This window comes from Hylobates moloch, unplaced genomic scaffold, assembly GCF_009828535.3.
Source record: "Hylobates moloch isolate HMO894 unplaced genomic scaffold, HMol_V3 SCAFFOLD_22, whole genome shotgun sequence".
In the NCBI taxonomy this organism is placed as follows: domain Eukaryota; kingdom Metazoa; phylum Chordata; class Mammalia; order Primates; family Hylobatidae; genus Hylobates; species Hylobates moloch.
In genome coordinates this window covers 28,440,958-28,461,284 of record NW_026652297.1, presented here as the reverse complement: position 1 = coordinate 28,461,284, position 20,327 = coordinate 28,440,958, and the positions used below count along the sequence as shown (strand labels likewise).

The following is a 20,327-nucleotide window of genomic DNA, read 5'->3' as shown; positions in this document are numbered from 1 at the left end:
TGAGCCATGATCTCTCCACTGCACTCCAGCCTGGGCAACAGAGCAAGACCCTATCTCTAAATAAATAAATAAATAAATAACGTCTGTAGTCTAGTTAACTGTAATGTCCCATTGTAAATTTCCTGTTTTCTACATTGTCCTACAGTTGTATAAGATGTCATCGGAGGACACTGGAGATATTGTTTTTGCAACTTCCTGTGAATCTACAACGATTCAAAAGAAAACATTAAAGAATGTTCTAATATAAAGAGACTTTGAAAAGATGAGAAGAGAAAACCAGCTTTGCCAAAGTCTTTCCCATTGCACAGGTAGTTTTCTTTGGCGGTTGCTTTATCGGCAATAACCTATTAACTTTCCTTCCTCCAGAGACACATGACATACCATCCTTTTGAAAAGTTGCCAGTCGAATGGAAGGCGTCTTAGACCAGGACAGACAAAAAAGTTGCATTAAAAAAATGGTTCTAAAAAACATCAGCCTACCCGTTTTCCAGATTACCAACTGTTACCATTTAACCCATTGGCTTTATGGTGTGGGATCTATCAGTGTGCATCCTTGTTTCAGAACCATTTGATGTTAAGTTTCATAGATCTTGTGCCTTCGCTCCTACTTACTTCAGTGTTTATTTCCTAAAAATATTATCTTCTACATTGACAGTACAGTGTGCAACTTCAGTAAATTTAACATTAATTCAATATTTCCATCATCGGTCTGACGCTGAGACTCACGCCTGTAGTCCTAGCACTTTGAGAGGCCAAGGCAGGAGGATCACTTGAATCCAGGAAATAGAGGCTGCAGTGAGCTATGATGGCATCACTGCACTCCAGCCTGGGCGGCAGAGGGAGACCCTGTCCGTAAAAAAAAAAAAAAAAAAATGAAGAGAAAAGACAAGGAAAGAAAATACTTCCACCATCTCTGTTCCACTTTCGTCCGTTGTCACGGTACCGTCCAGTCCAGTCACAGTAATGGTTGGGCCAATTTGGCTAACCCATTGTTTAGCCAATGGGTTAAATGTTAACAGTTGGTAATCTGGAAAAAGAGTATGCTGATGTTCTTTTGAACTACTTTTTTAAACGCAGTTTTTGCATCTGTCCTGGCCTGAAACGCCTTCCATCCGTCTGGAAATTTCTCAAAAGGATGGTATGTCATGTGTCTGGGGAGGAAGGAAAGTTAACAGGTTATTGCGGATAAAGGAACCACCAAAGAAAACCACTTGTGCAACGGGAAAAGGCTTTGGCAAAGGTGGTTTCCTTCTTTCAGCCTGGGGTCTGGCTGCACCTACTTGTCATGCCTCTTTGAGATCGCAGAGAGAGAGAGCACCCAGAACTCTCACGGTACCGCACGGCTGCAGTGACTGCGTGCTCATCCCCTGTGATTGGCTCTGACGGTCCTGAAGAGCTAACTGGAGTGTTTGTCTTGGTCATCCCATCCCCAGGAGCTTCTCAACTTCTGTTGCGGGTGGGTTGGGGCAGAGGAGCCCCGCTTTGGGGAGCGCTCCCGGCCTGGGAAAACGGCTCAGGGCGGAGGGAGGAGAGCTGGGGAAGGAGAGGAAATTGGGGAAGGAGAGGGAATTGGGGAAGGGGAGGGAACTGGGGAAGGAATCCCCTAGGGAGGAGCGGAGCAGGGCAGTGCTCAGGTCTCGCCGTTCCGCGGGGTCACCTGGGGCTCAGGGCGGCCAATCCGCGGCGCGGCCCGTCCCGCGGCCAATGGGAGGGCGGCGCGGCCCGCTCCCCTGGGCTATAAGCGCGCCGGGAGGCGGAAAGTGAAAGCGGTGCGGGCTCCGCGGGCGCAGCCGGGCCGAAGCGGGGCCGCCGGGATGCTCAGGGCTCCGGAGCCGCGGCCTGGGGAGGCGAAAGCGGAGGGGGCGGCGCCGCCGACCCCGTCCAAGCCGCTTACGTCCTTCCTCATCCAGGACATCCTGCGGGACGGCGCGCAGCGGCGAGGCGGCCACACTAGCAGCCCGAGACAGCGCGACCCGGAGCCTGAGCCAGAGCCAGAGCCAGAGGTAGGACGCGGCCGCGCCAGGGCGCAGAACGACCAGCTGAGCCCCGGGTCCCGCGCCGCGCCGGAGGAGGCCGAGACGCTGGCGGAGACCGAGCCAGGTAAGCGGCGAGGCCGGGGGCGGAGGGCAGCCCAAGGCTGACCCCCCAGAGGTCGGGGTGCAAGGACGCGGGGCCCCGCGATGACAGGCAGAGGGACCTCCCCGCCTCCGCAGCTACGCGCGCGCCCCCGGAATGAACCCTGAGCCCCAGCGTCAGGGCGGCGCAGGATTCTGACACCGCAGCACTCGCCCGGCTCCGTGCCCTCCGCTCCCCGGGGCTCAGAAGCCGGCGCGACCGCAGCGCCACCGCCCTCCACCGTCCCAGGAGCGGATCCCGCCCCGTGCCACCCGCGATCGGCGCCAGCCCCCCGGTAGTCACGAGAACTAATAATTATTAACAGTGACAAAGCAGGGGTTGACCAGCAAAGCCTCCGTGTGCTTCCCAAACCCGTGGGCAGTAAAGCGGTACATTTGGGGTTCCCTCTTGTGTCCAGGAGAGAGAGTCCACTTATTTTCTTTCCTGTCACTTCTGATGAGGCGACCGAACGCCTCGTTTAGCGAAGAGGGAATTAAAGCCCAGAATGAGCCTGCCTCTGCGTCTCCCGTGGCACAAGCCGTCTCTTGCCCACCTGGATCCTAACACCGGATGTCTTTTGGTCCGGCCTTCCAGGGTATCTTGTTCCACGGCGTGTTCCCTGCCTCCCTCTCCCGCCTCTGCTCAGCACACAGATCCAGAATCCCCATCTAATTCTACTAGACAGTAGGGAGAAAGTTCAACCACAAAACGCCTCTAACTTTGGATTCTTGATGATTCTTAGAAAATGAATGCGTAATAAACATATTTACTCACTCTTCACTCCAGAAAGCTCCTTAGTCATGTGAAAAAGGTGAAATGTATCCACGATGACAGTGGGCTGTTTGTTCACTCACTAAAGAGATAAGGGTGGATTGAATTCTGTTCTCTTCCCTGCTAACATGTAACTTTTGTCTTCTCATCCCTCCTTCCCCGCTCTCCTTTCCAGAAAGGCACTTGGGGTCTTATCTGTTGGACTGTGAAAACACTTCAGGCGCCCTTCCAAGGCTTCCCCAAACCCCTAAGCAGCCGCAGAAGCGCTCCCGAGCTGCCTTCTCCCACACTCAGGTGATCGAGTTGGAGAGGAAGTTCAGCCATCAGAAGTACCTGTCGGCCCCTGAACGGGCCCACCTGGCGAAGAACCTCAAGCTCACGGAGACCCAAGTGAAGATATGGTTCCAGAACAGACGCTATAAGACTAAGCGAAAGCAGCTCTCCTCGGAGCTGGGAGACTTGGAGAAGCACTCCTCTTTGCCGGCCCTGAAAGAGGAGGCCTTCTCCCGGGCCTCCCTGGTCTCCGTGTATAACAGCTATCCTTACTACCCATACCTGTACTGCGTGGGCAGCTGCAGCCCAGCTTTTTGGTAATGCCAGCTCAGGTGACAACCATGTATGATCAAAAACTGCCTTCCCCAGGGTGTCTCTATGAAAAGCACAAGGGGCCGAGGTCAGGGAGCAAGAGGTGTGCACACCAAAGCTATTGGAGATTTGCATGGAAATCTCAGATTCTTCACTGGTGAGACAATGAAACAACAGAGACAGTGAAGGTTTTAATATCTAAGTCCTTCCCCCAGTGCATACTGTAGGTCATTTTTTTGCTTCTGGCTACCTGTTTGAAGGGGAGAAAGGGAAAATCAAGTGCTATTTCCAGCACTTTGTATGATTTTGGATGAGCTGTACACCTGAGGCTTCTGTTCTGCAACTCCATCCTCCTGTGTCACTGAATATCAACTCTGAAAGAGCAAACCGAATGGCAGAAAGGACAACCAGGATGAGGATGTCACCAACTGAATTAACCTTAAGTCCAGAAGCCTCCTGTTGGTCTTGGAATATGGCCAAGGCTCTCTCTGTCCCTGTAAAAGAGAGGGGCAAATAGAGAGTCTCCAAGAGAACGCCCTCATGCTCAGCACACATTTGCATGGGAGGGGGAGATGGGTGGGAGGAGATGAAAATATCAGCTTCTTCTTATTCCTTGTTATTCCTTTTAAAATGGTATGCCAACTTAAGTATTTACAGGGTGGCCCAAATAGAATAAGATGCACTCGCTGTGATTTTAAGACAAGCTGTATAAACAGAACTCCACTGCCAGAGGTGGGGCTGGGCCAGGAGAATCTCCGCTTGTCCAAGACGGGCCTAAGGAGGGTCTCCACACTGCTGCTAGGGGCTGTTGCGTTTTTTTTTATTAGCAGAAAGTGGAAAGGCCTCTTCTCAACTTTTTTCCCTTGGGCTGGAGAATTTAGAATCAGAAGTTTCTTGGAGTTTTCAGGCTATCATATATACTGTATCCTGAGAGGCAACGTAATTCTTCCTTCCCTCCTTTTAAAATTTTTTGTTCCTTTTTGCAGCAATTACTCAAGGGCTTCATTTTAGTCCAGATTTTTAGTCTGGCTGCACCTAACTTATGCCTCGCTTATTTAGCCCAAGATCTGTTCTTTTTTTTTTTTTTTTTTTTTTTTCTTTCCCCAAAGCTTTATCTGTCTTGGCTTTTTAAAAAAGTTTGGGGGCAGATTCTGAATTGGCTAAAAGACATGCATTTTTAAAACTAGCAACTCTTATTTCTTTCATTTAAAAATATATATCATTAAATCCCAAATCCTATTTAAAGACCTGACAGCTTGAGAAGGTCACTGCTGCATTTATAGGACCTTCTGGTCGTTCTGCTGTTACGTTTGAAGTCTGACAATCCTTGAGAATCTTTGCATGCAGAGGAGGTAAGAGGTATTGGGTTTTCATAGAGAAGGAAGAACACAGCGCAGAATGAAGCGCCGGGTTTACTGAGCTGTCCAGTGGAGGGCTCATGGGCGGGACATGGAAAAAAGGCAGCCTAGGCCCTGGGGAGCCCAGTCCACTGAGCAAGCAAGGGACTGAGTGAGCCTTTTGCAGGAAAAGGCTAAGAAAAAGGAAACCCATTTTAAAACCCAACAAGAAACTGTCCAAACGCTTTGGGAACTGTGTTTATTGCCTATAATGGGTCCCCAAAATGGGTAACCTAGACTTCGGAGAGAATGAGCAGAGAGCAAAGGAGAAATCTGGCTGTCCTTCCATTTTCATTCCATTATCTCACGTGACCTGGTAGAGGGGAGACATTAGAAAAAAATGAAACAATAAAACAATTACTAATGAGGTACACTGAGGCCTGGGAGTCTCTTGATTCCACTACTTAATTCCGTTTAGTGAGAAACCTTTCAATTTTCTTTTATTAAAAGGGCCAATTTACTGTTGGTGGCAAAATTGCCAACATAAGTTGATAGAAAGTTAGCCAATTTCCCCCATTTTCTGTGGTCTGGGCTCCACATTGAAATGTTCAATGCCACGTGCTGCTGACATTGAACCGGAGCACTAGCCAGCACAAAAGGCAGGGTAGCCTGAATTGCTTTCTGCTCTTCACATTTCTTTTAAAATAAGCATTTAGTGCTCAGTCCCTACTGAGTACTCTTTCTCTCCCCTCCTCTGAATTTAATTCTTTCAACTTGCAATTTGCAAGGATTACACATTTCACTGTGATGTATATTGTGTTGCAAAAAAAAAGTGTCTTGGTTTAAAATTATTTGGCTTGTGAATCCATCTTGCTTTTTCCCCACTGGAACTAATCATTAACCCATCTCTGAACTAGTAGAAAAACATTTGAAAAGCTAGTCTATCAGCATCTGACAGGTGAACCGGATGGTTATCAGAACCATTTCACCCAGACAGCCTGTTTCTATCCTGGTTAATAAATTAGTTTGAGTTCTCTACATGCATAACAAACCCTGCTCCAATCTGTAACATAAAAGTCTGTCACTTGAAGTTTAGTCAGCACCCCCACCAAACTTTATTTTTCTATGTGTTTTTTTGCAACATATGAGTGTTTTGAAAATAAAGTACCCATGTCTTTATTAGATGTATCTGCGTGTGATTTTCAGTTTCCTAAAAACTACATGCTGTGTAACTTAGATATTTCTAATTACCATATCCTCTTGCCCTCGTCCACCTAACACACCAGTTGCAACCTATGGTGATCAAAAGCCTCAGCCTACCCAGTAGCTGGTGACAGCCATCCTTTTATAAATGCACTGTCCTTCGTTCCTGTTAAGTCATGGGGAGAGGAAGGCCTTTTCTCTCTTCAGTCTAATAATCAACTGTTCCACTATTCATAATAGCAACATCATGGGCTGAACCTATGTGTCCATCAACAGATGATTAGATTTTAAAATGTGGTGCATATATACCATGGAATACATACGCAACCATCAAAAATAATGAAATCACATCTTTTGCAGCAATATGGATGGAACTAGAAGCCCTTATCATAAGTGAAATGACTCAGAGACAGAAAGTGAGAAACTGCATGTTCTCATTTGGAAATGGGAGCTAAACGATGGGTATACAGAGTGGAATAAGAGACACTGGAGGCTCCAAAATGTTGGAGGGTGGGAGGAAAGTGAGGGATGAAAAATGACTGGGTACAGTGTTCACTATTTGGGCAATGGGTACTGAAATTCCAGACTTCACCACTGTGCAATAGATCCATGCAACACAACTGCACTTGTACCCCCGATGCTATAAAAATAAAAATAAAAACATTTCAATAATCACCTACTCCAGCCAAGGAATACCTTTTGTTAAAAAAAAAAAAAAAAGTATTTACTTACATTTCTTGAAGACCTTAAAGGGAACACAAAGACTACAGCAATCCTTCTTTAAAAGTTCCCCTTTGGCCAGGCGCGGTGGCTCACGCCTGTAATCCCAGCACTTTGGGAGACCAAGATGGGCAGACCACCTGAGGTCAGGAGTTCGAGACCAGCCTGGCCAACATGGTTAAACCCTGTCTCTACTAAAAATACAAAAATTAGCTGGGCGTAGTGGCAGACACCTGTAATCCCAGCTACTCCAGAGGCTGAGACAGGAGAATCACTTGAACCCAAGAGGTGGAGGTTGCACTCAGCCGAGATCATGCCACTGCGCTCCAGCCTGGGTGACAGAGCAAGACTCTGTCTCAAAAAAAAAAAAAAAATTCCCCTTTTATGTTCCACTGGCCCCTCACACTATAACTTCCCTGGCTCCTGCATCTCCCAAAAAATGTCACCTTCATCCAAAGCTGATAGACCTCTTGCAAGTGACGCCTTTGAACTGGAATCACAAGTATGAAAAATAGGTTTTATTAATGTGTTAAAATAAAATATAAACAACACATCCTTCATCTCCTTGCACTTAAACCTTCATTAAATCCCACAAGAGGAGAATCCCATGCACCTGATTGCCTTCAAGAATTGATGGTTTCTTCCTCCCTCCTTCAAGGAAATAGAAGCTTAAAGAGTAAGGTGCTTACTCTAAAGAAAATATATCATAATTTCAAACTTTGCTCTAATCCTTTAAGCACATGTACACATAGGTGGGGCTTCTCTTGGCATGCTCACATCCTAAGATTTACCTCTTTGCACAAATCTGTAACCATCTTCCCCTCCCCTGGAAGGCCATGAGCTCTCAAATTACAAAGACACTTGCAGTCAATTAACAGATGTAGATTTTAACACGGTGAAATCCTGTCTCTACTAAAAATACAAAAAAATTTGCCAGGCATGGTGGTGGGCGCCTGTAGTCCCAGCTACTCGGGAGGCTGAGGCAGGAGAATGGCGTGAACCCGAGAGGCAGAGCTTTCACTGAGCCAAGATCACGCCACCGCACTCACTCCAGCCTGGGCGACAGAGCGAGACTTCCTCTCAAAAAAAAAAGGAGTAACTAATCCAGGAAATTAAAAAATCTCCCATCCCTTAAGAAAGTCCTCTTCTCCCTCCTCTTTTTGTCCCTTTTCCAACTTTCTTTCAATATCTCTGCTAATCTCACATCCCTCTCTTCTAGCAACTCCCCCTTAGCATGCCATCCAGCAACCCCAGTTAGCATGCCACATGTTCATGGCATCTGGAATTTCTCTTCAGTTTGTCTCTCAAGCTACTTCTGGTGAAAGTGTCTAGAGCTACTGCAGCTTTGTCATCTGTAGTCCCATTGGTTCTCCCCAAGCCTCCTTAGGAAGGCCAACCATAGCTGTCAGAGGGGAAATGAATGTCAGAGACTTGCATCAAACAACAATGTTTTCCTTCTATCAAAGCAAATTACTGTTGTAGGGTGATGTTAATTTCACACATCTTAAAGCTGACCTTGAAGGAAACAGTGGCTATTATGAGAAAGTCACTTAGCTTAGGTGCCCGGGAAACAGCTCCAGTGAATGGGGAATTGCACACAGAAGCTTTCTTGAGAGGGTGCTTGGGACACATCTTGGAGGAAGTGAGGAAGGCAGGGTTGAGAGAAGGACATTACTAGTTTTTAAAATAAGTACTGAGGCCACACGCCTTGGCTCACACCTGTAATCCCAGCACTTAGGGAGACCATGAAAGGAGGATCACTTGAGCCCAGGAGTTAAAGACCAACCTGGGTGACACAGTGAGACCCCTGTCCCTACCAAAAATACCAAAATTAGTCAGGTGTGGTGGAGGAAGGCAGGGTTAAGGCAGCTGCAACTGAGGCCTCACCCAATACCTTAAGAAGCTCCAAAACCACTGTGCCCCAAATTGAGGATCGTAGGCTGGACATTTGTATCCCAGCATCAGCTGCCTCCTGAAAATGAGAATACCCCTGGGCAATGTAGTCCTGTCTGTGTTAGGCAATGGCCATCGAGGAACCCAGCTTTGATTCATTGCACCAATATGCCTAGCAGCTGGGAGCACATCAGCCCTGCACAGGGGGACTCAGTGGACCACCATGTGATCCACTATAAAACATAAGATCCTTTCCTTGGTCACTCTCAGGGCCACGGTCCCACCATTTTTCGCAGTGAGAAAATCAGTGTCAGATGAGGCTTGGAGCTCTGAGTTCTGCACCCAGACAGCCAGACTCTGCTCCTCCCATGGCCATGATGAACACGTCACCAGGGCATGCTTTTCAGAGCTGAAAGTTATTTACTGCTCAAGAAAAACGGCAGGACCGATAGCCCTGGGACATGAAGAGCTCCTAGTTTAGCCTAGACTTGGCCTTCATGCAAACTTTCCCAGACAGACTACCCCATGGAAAGGGTTATCTAAAGTCTGCAAGGGAAAGGAAAAGAATTTCAGTTTCCATGGTATGTTCTCCCCTAATTTATGCAAAGGCTGTAGATGCAGCCTTGACTTATTTCCTGAGCTTGCTCTGGGTCCAATATGGAGTAGAGGATAGATTTAGGACAGAGATTTAGGATAGATCCACTGTGTGGCATCTTCTAACTGGGCATTCTTCACCTGTTTCTAGCCAGCTCAGTCATAGGGAGAGCCCATACTGGGGAGGTGACTGGGTAGAGAGAAAAGGGTGATACACAGAGAAAAGTCCTATTTTCTCATTGGAATGATTGTGGGATACCTAGAGAATTTGTTTAAAGCCTAGTGTATTAGTCCGTTTCTACAATGCTATAAAGAACTGCCCAAGACTGGGTAATTTATACAGGAAAGAAGTTTAACTACTCAAAATTCCACAGGCTTAACAGCAAGCATGGCTAGGAAGCTTCAGGAAACTTATACTCATGGCAGAAGGCAAAGGGGAAGCAAGGACGTCTTACATGCGGCAGGTGGGAAGTGAACTGAGAGTATAGGAAAAACTCCCACTTTTAAAACCATCAGACCTTGTGAGACTTGTTCACTATCATGAGAACAGCATGGGGGAAACCACCTCCATAATCCAATCACCTCCCACCAGGTTCCTCCCTTGACACATTGGAATTGCAGTTCAAGATGAGATTTGGGTGGGGACACAGAGCCAAACCATATCACCTAGAAATCTGCATGGGAGAATAAATGCTGATTTTGCTCTCTTAACAGTGAAAGTCCAGCAGTAATTAGTCTCAAAGACCAATTGTACCTACAATTGCAGTTGCATCTGTGGATGCCTTTTACCCAGTCAGTGGCTGTCAGCACTGGTTGCACAACAGAATTTCCTGGGAGTCTTTGAAGACATAGGAAGGCCCAGCCCTACTTCCTACTTAACACCAACTGTGCTGTAATCTCTGGAAGTAGGGCTCAGGGATCAGTTTTTTATTGTTGGTTTTTGAGGTTTTGTTTGTTTTTTGAGAGAGGATCTTGCTCTGTCACCCAGGCTGGAGTGCAGTGGCACAATCATAGCTCAATGCAGCCTTAAACTCCTGAGCTCAAGCCATCCTCTTGTCTCAGCCTGGTGAGTAGCTAGGACAGCAGAAGCACACCACCACGCCTGACTAATTTTGGTATTTTTGGTAGGGACAGGGGTCTCACTATGTCACCCAGGTTGGTCTTTAACTCCCGGGCTCAAGTGATCCTCCTTTCTTGGTCTCCCTAAGTGCTGGGATTACAGGTGTGAGCCAAAGCATCTGGCTTCAGTACTTACTTTAAAAACTAATAGCGTCCAAGGTTACAAACCACTTCCTTATCCTCCTTTCAACTGGTTTGTCTACTCGGCCTCTCAGCCCTTATAAAATCTTGTGAGAGACAAATGGATGCCAGGACAGGAGAGAGACACCTGGAGGTGCCCACCAGGAAGGGAGGAGTTGGGCGTGGGTTTTCTTTGTTTTGTTTTGTTTCTTTTTTGATTTGCTTTTTCTTTTTACAGAAAACAGATGTTCAACTTTCTTACTTTCCTCCCAAGCCTCCTCCTCCTGGAATGTCTGATATCATCAAATGCCTTTTGTAATCTAGGAGACCCCAGCTCATTCTGGTTGATCTCTCAATAAAAGTTTAAGGGACTCAAAGTGTGTGGGTGCTTTTGCTAACCTGGTCATCCAGAAGCATTTATTACCCGTCTCCAGCCCAGGCCCCTCCAGACTGGCAACACACTCTTTGACTTCACCAATAGAAGACAGAAAAGAAAATCTCATTTTTGACTGTGCTGCTGAGGACTTTTCACCCACTCAGAACCACAGAGCCTTCTTAGTGCATCGCTGGGAATAGCAGGTGCCAGCTAACATCTGTCAGTTAGCATCACGCTTCCCTGACAATTCATCTATCAGGATTAAATCATGTCTTAAGGCTGACATAACATTTACACATCCTTCTGCCAAATTGGTAATGTACATTTAAAATTTTTTTTGTCTTTTTTTTTGGAGACAGTCTTGCTATATTACCCAGGCTGGACTCAAACTCCTGAGCTCAAATGATCCTTCCACCTTAGCCTCCCAAATTGCTGGGACTACAGGTGCACACCACTGCATCCTGGTAGATAGCAGACTTAAATTATGTGTTCAGGGATAGATGGGTGTGGAGGGTGCTCCAAGGAGAAGGAATATGCCTTGCATTTTAAAGTAAAATTGGCATGCAATTAATGCAGAGTTGGCCTTAGAACTCCATCCCAAAGCCACAAAAGCTTAAACTTGACCTAAACAGCATCTGCAAACAAGAGGGATGGAAACGAGTTAGTTCTGTTATTAAGAAGAATGCAGGCAATATTCACAACATGAACTTGAGGGCAGGGAGGAGATGGCATTCTATCATGGAAAAGTTTGGAATCTCTCCCTCACTCCATCCTGAGAGCTGGTTTATACTTAGATCCTTTATATTTTTTTCCCTTCAAGGAAGATCTGACTCATGGAAGGCTAATATGTGCAGGTTCTCCTGCTTTGCAAAGACTTGGATGGTAGGTGACTATGTGGAGTGGGCACGGAGGATTGCAGTGAGTGAAGATACATGAGAAGGTGCTTAATTAGCTTTAGCAGAGCTCTACTTAGATGTTCCACAATCTCCTTCCTGTGGGGGGAAACAACCCAACATAATGAAAATAACAGCATGAGAGACTTTTGGATTAAATTAGAATGTACAGACTTACAGAGGGTGTGGATTTTTCTTTAGCTGCTCCATTAGCAAAACACACAAATTGCCAGAGAAAATTGATCATCAAAGTTCAGGACAAAGGTCCCGGGGTCCAGAATGTGACTCCCACAGAGGATTTCTCTGGGTTTTCAGTTTTCCTTATCTGTAAAATGCATACACAAGACCCTCTGTAAATTGCAAACTGCATCAAGAAATTCCGGTAGAAGTAATTCTTTAGATTAAAAAAAAAATGAACAGAGTGAAGGATAATGGCATGGGCAAGAAAAGACACATTAAAGACACCCGCAGTGTAGATTTCAGAATTCTGCAACCTCCTACGTGCAGAATCCCAACTTCAGAAATGTCTCTCAGGCCCTGACTTCAGTTGTGTGCCCTGTTACTGGGTTGTTGCCTTTCTTTGCTTTGAGCCAGTTGAACTTCATGGAAAGAGCAAAGGAGAAGGAGGAGGGACTGCAAAGAGTCCAAAGCGAGGGGGAAGAACCGGATGGGTAGTTTTCCACGGGCTACAGAAGCATCTTTGTACACATGTGAGCTCACTACCCCTCTCGTTGGCTCCTGATTGACCCCTGAGCAGAGAGATGGCTCCACATCCTGGAGATTAGATTTTATTACAGAGACAGACTAGGGGCATGTCAACTTTGGCATCAGGAAGGAACAAAAGCTGGACTGGGATCTGAGGAAAGGTGTTCTCATTATAACCCAAATAGGTTTTATAAAATCCTGTGCAGGCACACACCCCCATACAAAAATGGCCAGCTTCGCACACAGAGAAACAGCTTGGCGGAGAACGAGGCACACTACATAGGAGGTCATGGGGAAAAGCTCCAGAGAACTCGTTGACAATGAACACCTAAAAACCAGAACTAATTTGATCTTAGGCAGCAATCAATAGTGTATGGCATCTCGAGCAATGGAGGTAAGTGTCCCCTCCCTTCTCTGAACTGATCAGACAGAGGTTGGACACTAATCAAATATATGTCAAATGAATGAATAAATGAATGAGTGAGTTCAGACCTCGCCTGGAGTACTAGGTTCAGTTCTACACACCATACTTTGAGAAAAACTATAGCAAGTTCAGAAGAGCATAACTGGGAGGATGCAAGAGTACAAACGTGTCATGTGAAGAAAAGTAGGAGAAACTAGGAATATTTAACCTGAGAAAGGAAAGTCAGTGCTAGGGGTGGGGAAGGCATGGGGTTCAAGGAAGAGAAGAAGGACTAGACTTTTTCTGTGTTGTCCTAGGTGGAATATTCAAGGTGACACACGACTGAGATCAGCAACACCTGCAAAAATATTGGGCTGATGTGTGTTCTGCATCATTGGGGAAGTTTCTCGAAACTAATAATTATTTGGTAAGGAGGTCTTGAGAAGAATGAACAGCATGGTGCTACTCTAAGATCCTTGCCAACCTTCTGGTTCTGTCGTTCTAGAGAGAAGTATGTGGTTGCAACCCATCTGCCACCTACTAATTGTGAGATGTAGACAAATCACCCAACTTCTGTGAGTTTCAGCTACTCCTCTGTTAAATGTAGAAATTAATTCTTCTGGTGGTTAATTGAATCAAATCAGCTCTGCAGGTCCATCTTTGATTCATAAGGAAACCAATTGTGCGATTTCAAGGACAGTGAAGATCTACTGATTGATGATACCTGCTGATTAATATCTGAAGTTCCACCTGGAGGGATTCATTCTTGAACCTTAAGAATTTATTTCCAATTAAAATATGAATATTCATGGCAGAAGTAATGAATTAAACATAATGAATCATTTATTTCTAATATGAATAATTTTCTTAATTTCAACACAGCACCATGTGATACAGAAAATAAATTTGTATAAAAGAGAAGTGAAAGCATACTGGAGGCCTGAGAAGAAAAAGATAAACTTATATTTCTATTTCTAAATTTCATCTAAGTTTAGCCCTGCTTATAAGTCAGATAATTCTGATTGTTTTATTGCTTAGTCTTACATTCTGGGCTTAAGCTATTGCCTTATTTTCTTGGAATCCTTTTGACTTTAGACCTCAGAACATATATATTGTGGCCTGGAAAATGGATATCCACAGAGAGAGAGGTAATAAAGTTGTTCTAGAAGCAAAAGGACAGAGAGGGATGATGATTTCTCTCTATTGTGTCAGTCCTGTGTCCTTTCCTCCAACTCAGAAATTATTAATACAGTGAAGATGAAGGGGGACAAAAAAATATTTTTATATTTACTTTTATTTTTATTTTTAACCCGAAATGCTACAATTCTGAGCCCTTTACCTAAGTCTATCATTGCTTAGATTTCTCTAAATGTAGCATGGCATAATGAAAAGAGCAGATTCCAGCTTTAGGACCAACCTGGAACTCTGGCTGTACCTTTATATTAATATTAGCTGTGTGACTTTAGACAACTTATTTGATCCATTGAGACTCAGGTTCTACATCTTCAAATGGAGGTAATGACGCCTAATTTACAGGATTGTTCTATGGGTTAAATGAGATAAATTCAGCATATATTAGGCCATTAAGAACTGCTAGTTCACTTACTTCTTTTTGAGAAAATGTCTAAACTTTATCCACATGTTACGTAAATTTTTCAGACTATAATTAAATATATGGAATGGTCACTTAATATGTTTCGGATGTGCTGTTCCATGAAGCTACACAGCAGATGATATTTTCATTTGCATTTTTTGTGGTCACTTAATATGCCAGTGAGTTAATACTCTATAATATATAACCACCATATTATTGGACATGGAAATTGGAAGTAGGTAGGCAGGCAGGTAGATAGATAAAAACATTTCAAAGCAGACTCAGAAAGAAATGCAGAAAATGCAGAAGTAGTTGCCACAAAAAGAATTCAACGTGAGTCTCCAAGATAGAATAATATCTCCTGGGCTGAGCTATGACTCCATGGAATCCCATATGAGGCCATTCCTATAGAAAAAGAATTACGTCCCCTGAATTTAAATCATTAGAGGTAGAGGACCAGAAACCAGAGCTGCTTGCTTCTATGCCCAAAGCTGGATTGCACAAACACAGACAAAGAAAATAAATCAACAAAAATAGCTAAGAGGCATTTCTAAACATGTCCAGCTGCAAAAATTTATGGCTATTAGCTCTTGGAAAAAGGTCATTTCAGATAAGATAACTATTTATACAGAAAACAAAAATGAAACATATATTGATTGGTTTTCAGTTGACTCTCCCAGACCTGGGAGAGGTAGGAAGTAGGAAAAAGCCCAGGTAAATTGCTTGCTCCCATCTACGTCAAGTCCCCAAAATTTGGACAAGAGGGTGGCTTCAGAAAAAGCTGAAGTTCAGTGTTTTATGACCATGTGGGCCTTTTTTTATTTTCTCCAGCATTCTTTTGTAAAAGAGAGGAAAGGATCCAAAGACATAAACATTCTTGAGATGGAGGCTTTTCCATAGCCAAGTTAGACCTTTGAGTACTACAGGAGGAGTGGTTAATGGCAGAAATTCCCCTGGCAGGGAAAGAAGACTTTCTCTTTTAATTGTTCCAATGAATCTACTGTTCAAAGGCTGTATGATGTTGGAAAGTTATCCATTTCTCTACGTCTTAGTTTCCTCATCTATAAAGTAGTTGCTGAGATCTCTTCCAGCTCTACCAGTCAACATTTAATGATTTTTCTTCTATTTTTGAAGCTGTCAGACTCTTCTCCTAACCACATAAGTTTGAACATATTAAAATGTAAAAATAAAGTTTTCATATAAAGTGTCATTCAAGTAGATCCCTAGTAATTTGTCACAATGTCCAGCCCAATGCAGATTGAGTTAAATTTGCACAATCTACAGAAAGGGTTTGCTTCACATGACTGTTAAATAGAGTCAAAGGAAAGAATGACATTAGAGTAATTTGAGAACAAACAGGCATCTTTACTATAATATGTGCAAAGCAGATGCTAACCTAGCTGAGGTCTCCTGGACCCTGGAGAACCAGATAAGCTTATCTCCAACCACCATTCACACCCTATCAAAATCCAAACCTCAGCAAGAGGGTTGCTAAGTCCTGGTGGGCTCATTTCATTCTCAGCTTCCTCAGGTGTTCTCTGTTCTTCACTGTAAAAGTAGAACTCAATTTCTTTCCTGAATTCCTAAAAAACAAAACAAAACTTTCACACAAAGCATTCGTAAGTGTGATAGACTTTACTAAGGATGGGTTGAGGTGGTTAGGGACAAAAGTGAGTGTCATATCACAGCAGCAGGAAGATTTTCAAATTCAACATCAGGCATCCCTAATCTTATATGGTGGAATTTCTAATGGTTGCTTCATTGCATGTGGATCTCAGCTTTATTTCATCTACTAATTCCTCCAATCTCATTTCTTAATCTTTCCTTTCCTCTCTTCTGTATCCTCCCTCTTGGGAACACAGAGCGTCTTCTCCTTGGTTCAAACAGGGCACTATTTTTTTTTGTTGTCTTGACTTACACCTTTGGAAATTTTACCTTCTTTTCTTAGTAACTTATCAAAATGTTTTTCCAAACAATGGCATTTTTTCCTAAGAAGAATTCTGGTGCCTAAAATATCTTAAGTTACCTTAGCTTTTTCATCTGAAAATTTTATGGTTATAAATTATTACCATAAAGCGGTAAATTATGGTAATACATTATTACCATAATGGTAATAACTTATTACTCATCATAATGGTACTATATAAATATACAATTTATAACTCTAGAAAAATTTTCAGATGAAAAAGCTAAGGTAACTTATTTTCCAGTAGTCTTAAAATGACTTTAGTTGTACTCAGAAGTAAACAAACAGTAGACAATTAATTCAGAGCCTGTAATTAAGTAGGGCTCTAAGCCAGACTTTGATGAATCAATGAAGCTTAAAATGCAATATGAAGGCAAAAGACCCAGAATACCCAACATACTAAAAAAGAAGAAAGAAGTTGAAGGACTGACACTATCTGACCTCAAGACTTACCTCAAGACTTATATAACCTCAAAAAAGAGAGAATCCTCCCTAACACATTTTATGAGGCCAGCATCGTCCTGATACCAAAGCCTGGCAGAGACATAACCAAAAAAGAGAATTTCAGACCAATATCCTTGATGAACATTGATGCAAAAATCCTCAATAAAATACTGGCAAACCAAATCCAGCAGCACATCAAAAAGCTTATACACCATGATCAAGTGGGCTTCATCCCTGGGATGCAAGCCTGGTTCAACATACACAAATCAATAAATGTAATCCAGCATATAAACAGAACCAAAGACAAAAACCACATGATTATCTCAATAGATGCAGAAAAGGCCTTTGACAAAATTCAACAACCTTCATGCCAAAAACTCTCAATAAATTAGGTATTGATGGGACGGATCTCAAAATAATAAGAGCTATCTATGACAAACCCACAGCCAATATCATACTGAATGGGCAAAAACTGGAAGCATTCCCTTCGAAAACTGGCACAAGACAGGGATGCCCTCTCTCACCACTCCTATTCAACATAGTGCTGGAAATTCTGGCCAGGGCAATCAGGCAGGAGAAAGAAATAAAGGGTATTCAATTAGGAAAAGAGGAAGTCAAATTGTCCCTGTTTGCAGATGACATGATTGTATACCTAGAAAACCCCATTGTCTCAGCCCAAAATCTCCTTAAGCTGATAAGCAACTTCAGCAAAGTCTCAGGATACAAAATCAATGTACAAAAATCACAAGCATTCTTGTACACCAATCACAGACAAACAGAGAGCCAACTCATGAGTGAACTCCCATTCACAATTGCTTCAAAGAGAATAAAATACCTAGGAATCCAACTTACAAGGGATGTGAAGGACCTCTTCAAGGAGAACTACAAACCACTGCTCAATGAAATAAGAGAGGATACAAACAAATGGAAGAACATTCCATGCTCATGGGTTGGAAGAATCAATATCGTGAAAATGGCCATACTGTCCAAGGTCATTTATAGATTCAGTGCCATCCCCATCAAGCTACCAATGACTTTCTTCAGAGAATTGGAAAAAACTACTTTAAAGTTCATACGGAACCAATAGAGAGCCCGCATCGCCAAGTCAATCCTAAGCCAAAAGAACAAAGCTGGAGGCATCACGCTACCTGACTTCAAACTATACTACAAGGCTACAGTAACCAAAACAGCATGGTACTGGTACCACAACAGAGACATAGATCAATGGAACAGAACAGAGCCCTCAGAAATAATGCCACATATCTACAACTATCTGATCTTTGACAAACCTGACAAAAACAAGCAATGGGGAAAGGATTCCCTATTTAATAAATGGTGCTGGGAAAACTGGCTAGCCATATGTAGAAAGCTGAAACTGGTTCCCTTCCTTACACCTTATGCAAAAATTAATTCAAGATGGATTAAAGACTTACATGTTAGACCTAAAACCATAAAAACCCTAGAAGAAAACCTAGGCAATACCATTCAGGACATAGGTGTGGGCAAGGACTTCATGTCTAAAACACCGAAAGCAATGGCAATAAAAGCCAAAATTGACAAATGGGATCTCATTAAACTAAAGAGCTTCTGCACAGCAAAAGAAACTACCATGAGTGAACAGGAAACCTACAGAATGGGAGAAAATGTTTGCAACATACTCATCTGACAAAGGGCTAATATCCAGAATCTACAATGAACTCAAACAAATTTACAAGAAAAAAAAAGAACCCCATCAAAAAGTGGGCGAAGGACATGAACAGACACTTCTCAAAAGAAGACATTTATGCAGCCAAAAAACACATGAAAAAATGCTCATCATCACTGGCCATCAGAGAAATGTAAATCAAAACCACAATGAGATACCATCTCACACCAGTTAGAATGGCCATCATTTAAAAGTCAGGAAACAACAGGTGCTGGAGAGGATGTGGAGAAATAGGAACACTTTTACACTGTTGGTGGGACTGTAAACTAGTTCAACCATTGTGGAAGTCAGTGTGGCGATTCCTCAGGGATCTAGAACTAGAAATACCATTTGACCCAGCTATCCCATTACTGGGTATATACCCAAAGGACTATAAATCATGCTGCTATAAAGACACATGCACACGTATTTTTATTGTGGCACTATTCACAATAGCAAAGACTTGGAACCAACCCAAATGTCCAACAACAATAGACTGGATTAAGAAAATGTGGCACATATACACCATGGAATACTATGCAGCCATAAAAAATGATGAGTTCATGTCCTTTGTAGGGACATGGATGAAACTGGAAAACATCATTCTCAGTAAACTATCGCAAGGACAAAAAAACAAACACTGCATGTTCTCACTCATAGGTGGGAATTGAACAATGAGAACTCATGGACACAGGAAGGGGAACATCACACTCCCGGGACTGTTGTGAGTTGGGGGGAGGAGGGAGGGACAGCATTAGGAGATATACCTAATGCTAAATGACGAGTTAATGGGTGCAGCAAACCAACACGGCACATGGATACATATGTAACAAACCTGCACATTGTGCACATGTACCCTAAAACCTAAAGTATAATAATAAAATAAAATTAAATTAAAAAAGAAAAATACAAGAAATAAATTTATATATAATCATTAAAAAAATACTTAAACTGAAAAATAAATAAATAAATAAATAAAAATAAAAATACGAGAAATAAATTTATATGTAATCATTAAAAAAATACTTAAACTGAAAAAAAAAAAAAGACTTACAGTAACCAAGGCAGTGTGATCATTAGTTAAAGGAGACATAGATCAATGGAACAGAATAGAGAGCCTAGAAATAGACCCATGTAAATATAGTTAAGGGAATCTTTGACAAAAGAGCAGTAAATGAAATCTAATGGGGGAAATGATGGTCTTTTCAACAAATAGGGCTGGAACAATCAGATATCCATATGCAAAAAATAATAACAATAATCTAGGCACAGACCTAATACTTTCCACATAAGTCAACTCAAAGTGGATCATATATAGACCTAAATAAAACATACAATGCTATAAAACTTCTAGAAGAGAACACAAAATCTGTGCCACTTTGGATTTGTGATGAGTTTTTAAATACAACACCAAAAGAATAATCCATGAATGATTTCCATGAAAGAAAAAACTGATGTTAGATCTCACTAAAATTAAAAACTTGTGATCTTTGAAAAATATATTTAAGAGAATGAAAACACAAGTCCTAGACTGAAAGAAAATATTTGCAATCACTTATCTGATGAAGGATTCATCTCCAAAATATACAGAGAATCCTTAAAACTTAGCAATAAGGAAACAACTCTGTTTTAAAATGGACAAAACATTTGAACAGGCATCTCACCAAAGATATACAGATGGCAAATAAGCCTATAAAAAGACACTAAACATTATTTGTAATTAGAGAATTGCAATGTAAAACGAGATAACACTATACACCTATTAGAATTGCTGAAATTTTAAAAAATGACAATACCAAATGCTG

At 42.7% G+C, this 20,327-nt stretch overlaps 1 protein-coding gene across 1 annotated transcript; it reads left to right on the top strand.

The window, feature by feature from the left end:
- Window positions 1–1,765: 1,765 nt before the first annotated feature.
- On the top strand, window positions 1,766–5,990 carry NKX3-1 (NK3 homeobox 1). The gene is made up of 2 exons (XM_032144022.2): window positions 1,766–2,100; window positions 3,062–5,990. Exons 1-2 carry the CDS (start codon window positions 1,815–1,817, stop codon window positions 3,478–3,480), a joined length of 705 nt encoding a protein of 234 aa, XP_031999913.1. The 5' UTR covers window positions 1,766–1,814; the 3' UTR covers window positions 3,481–5,990.
- Window positions 5,991–20,327: the final 14,337 nt, after the last annotated feature.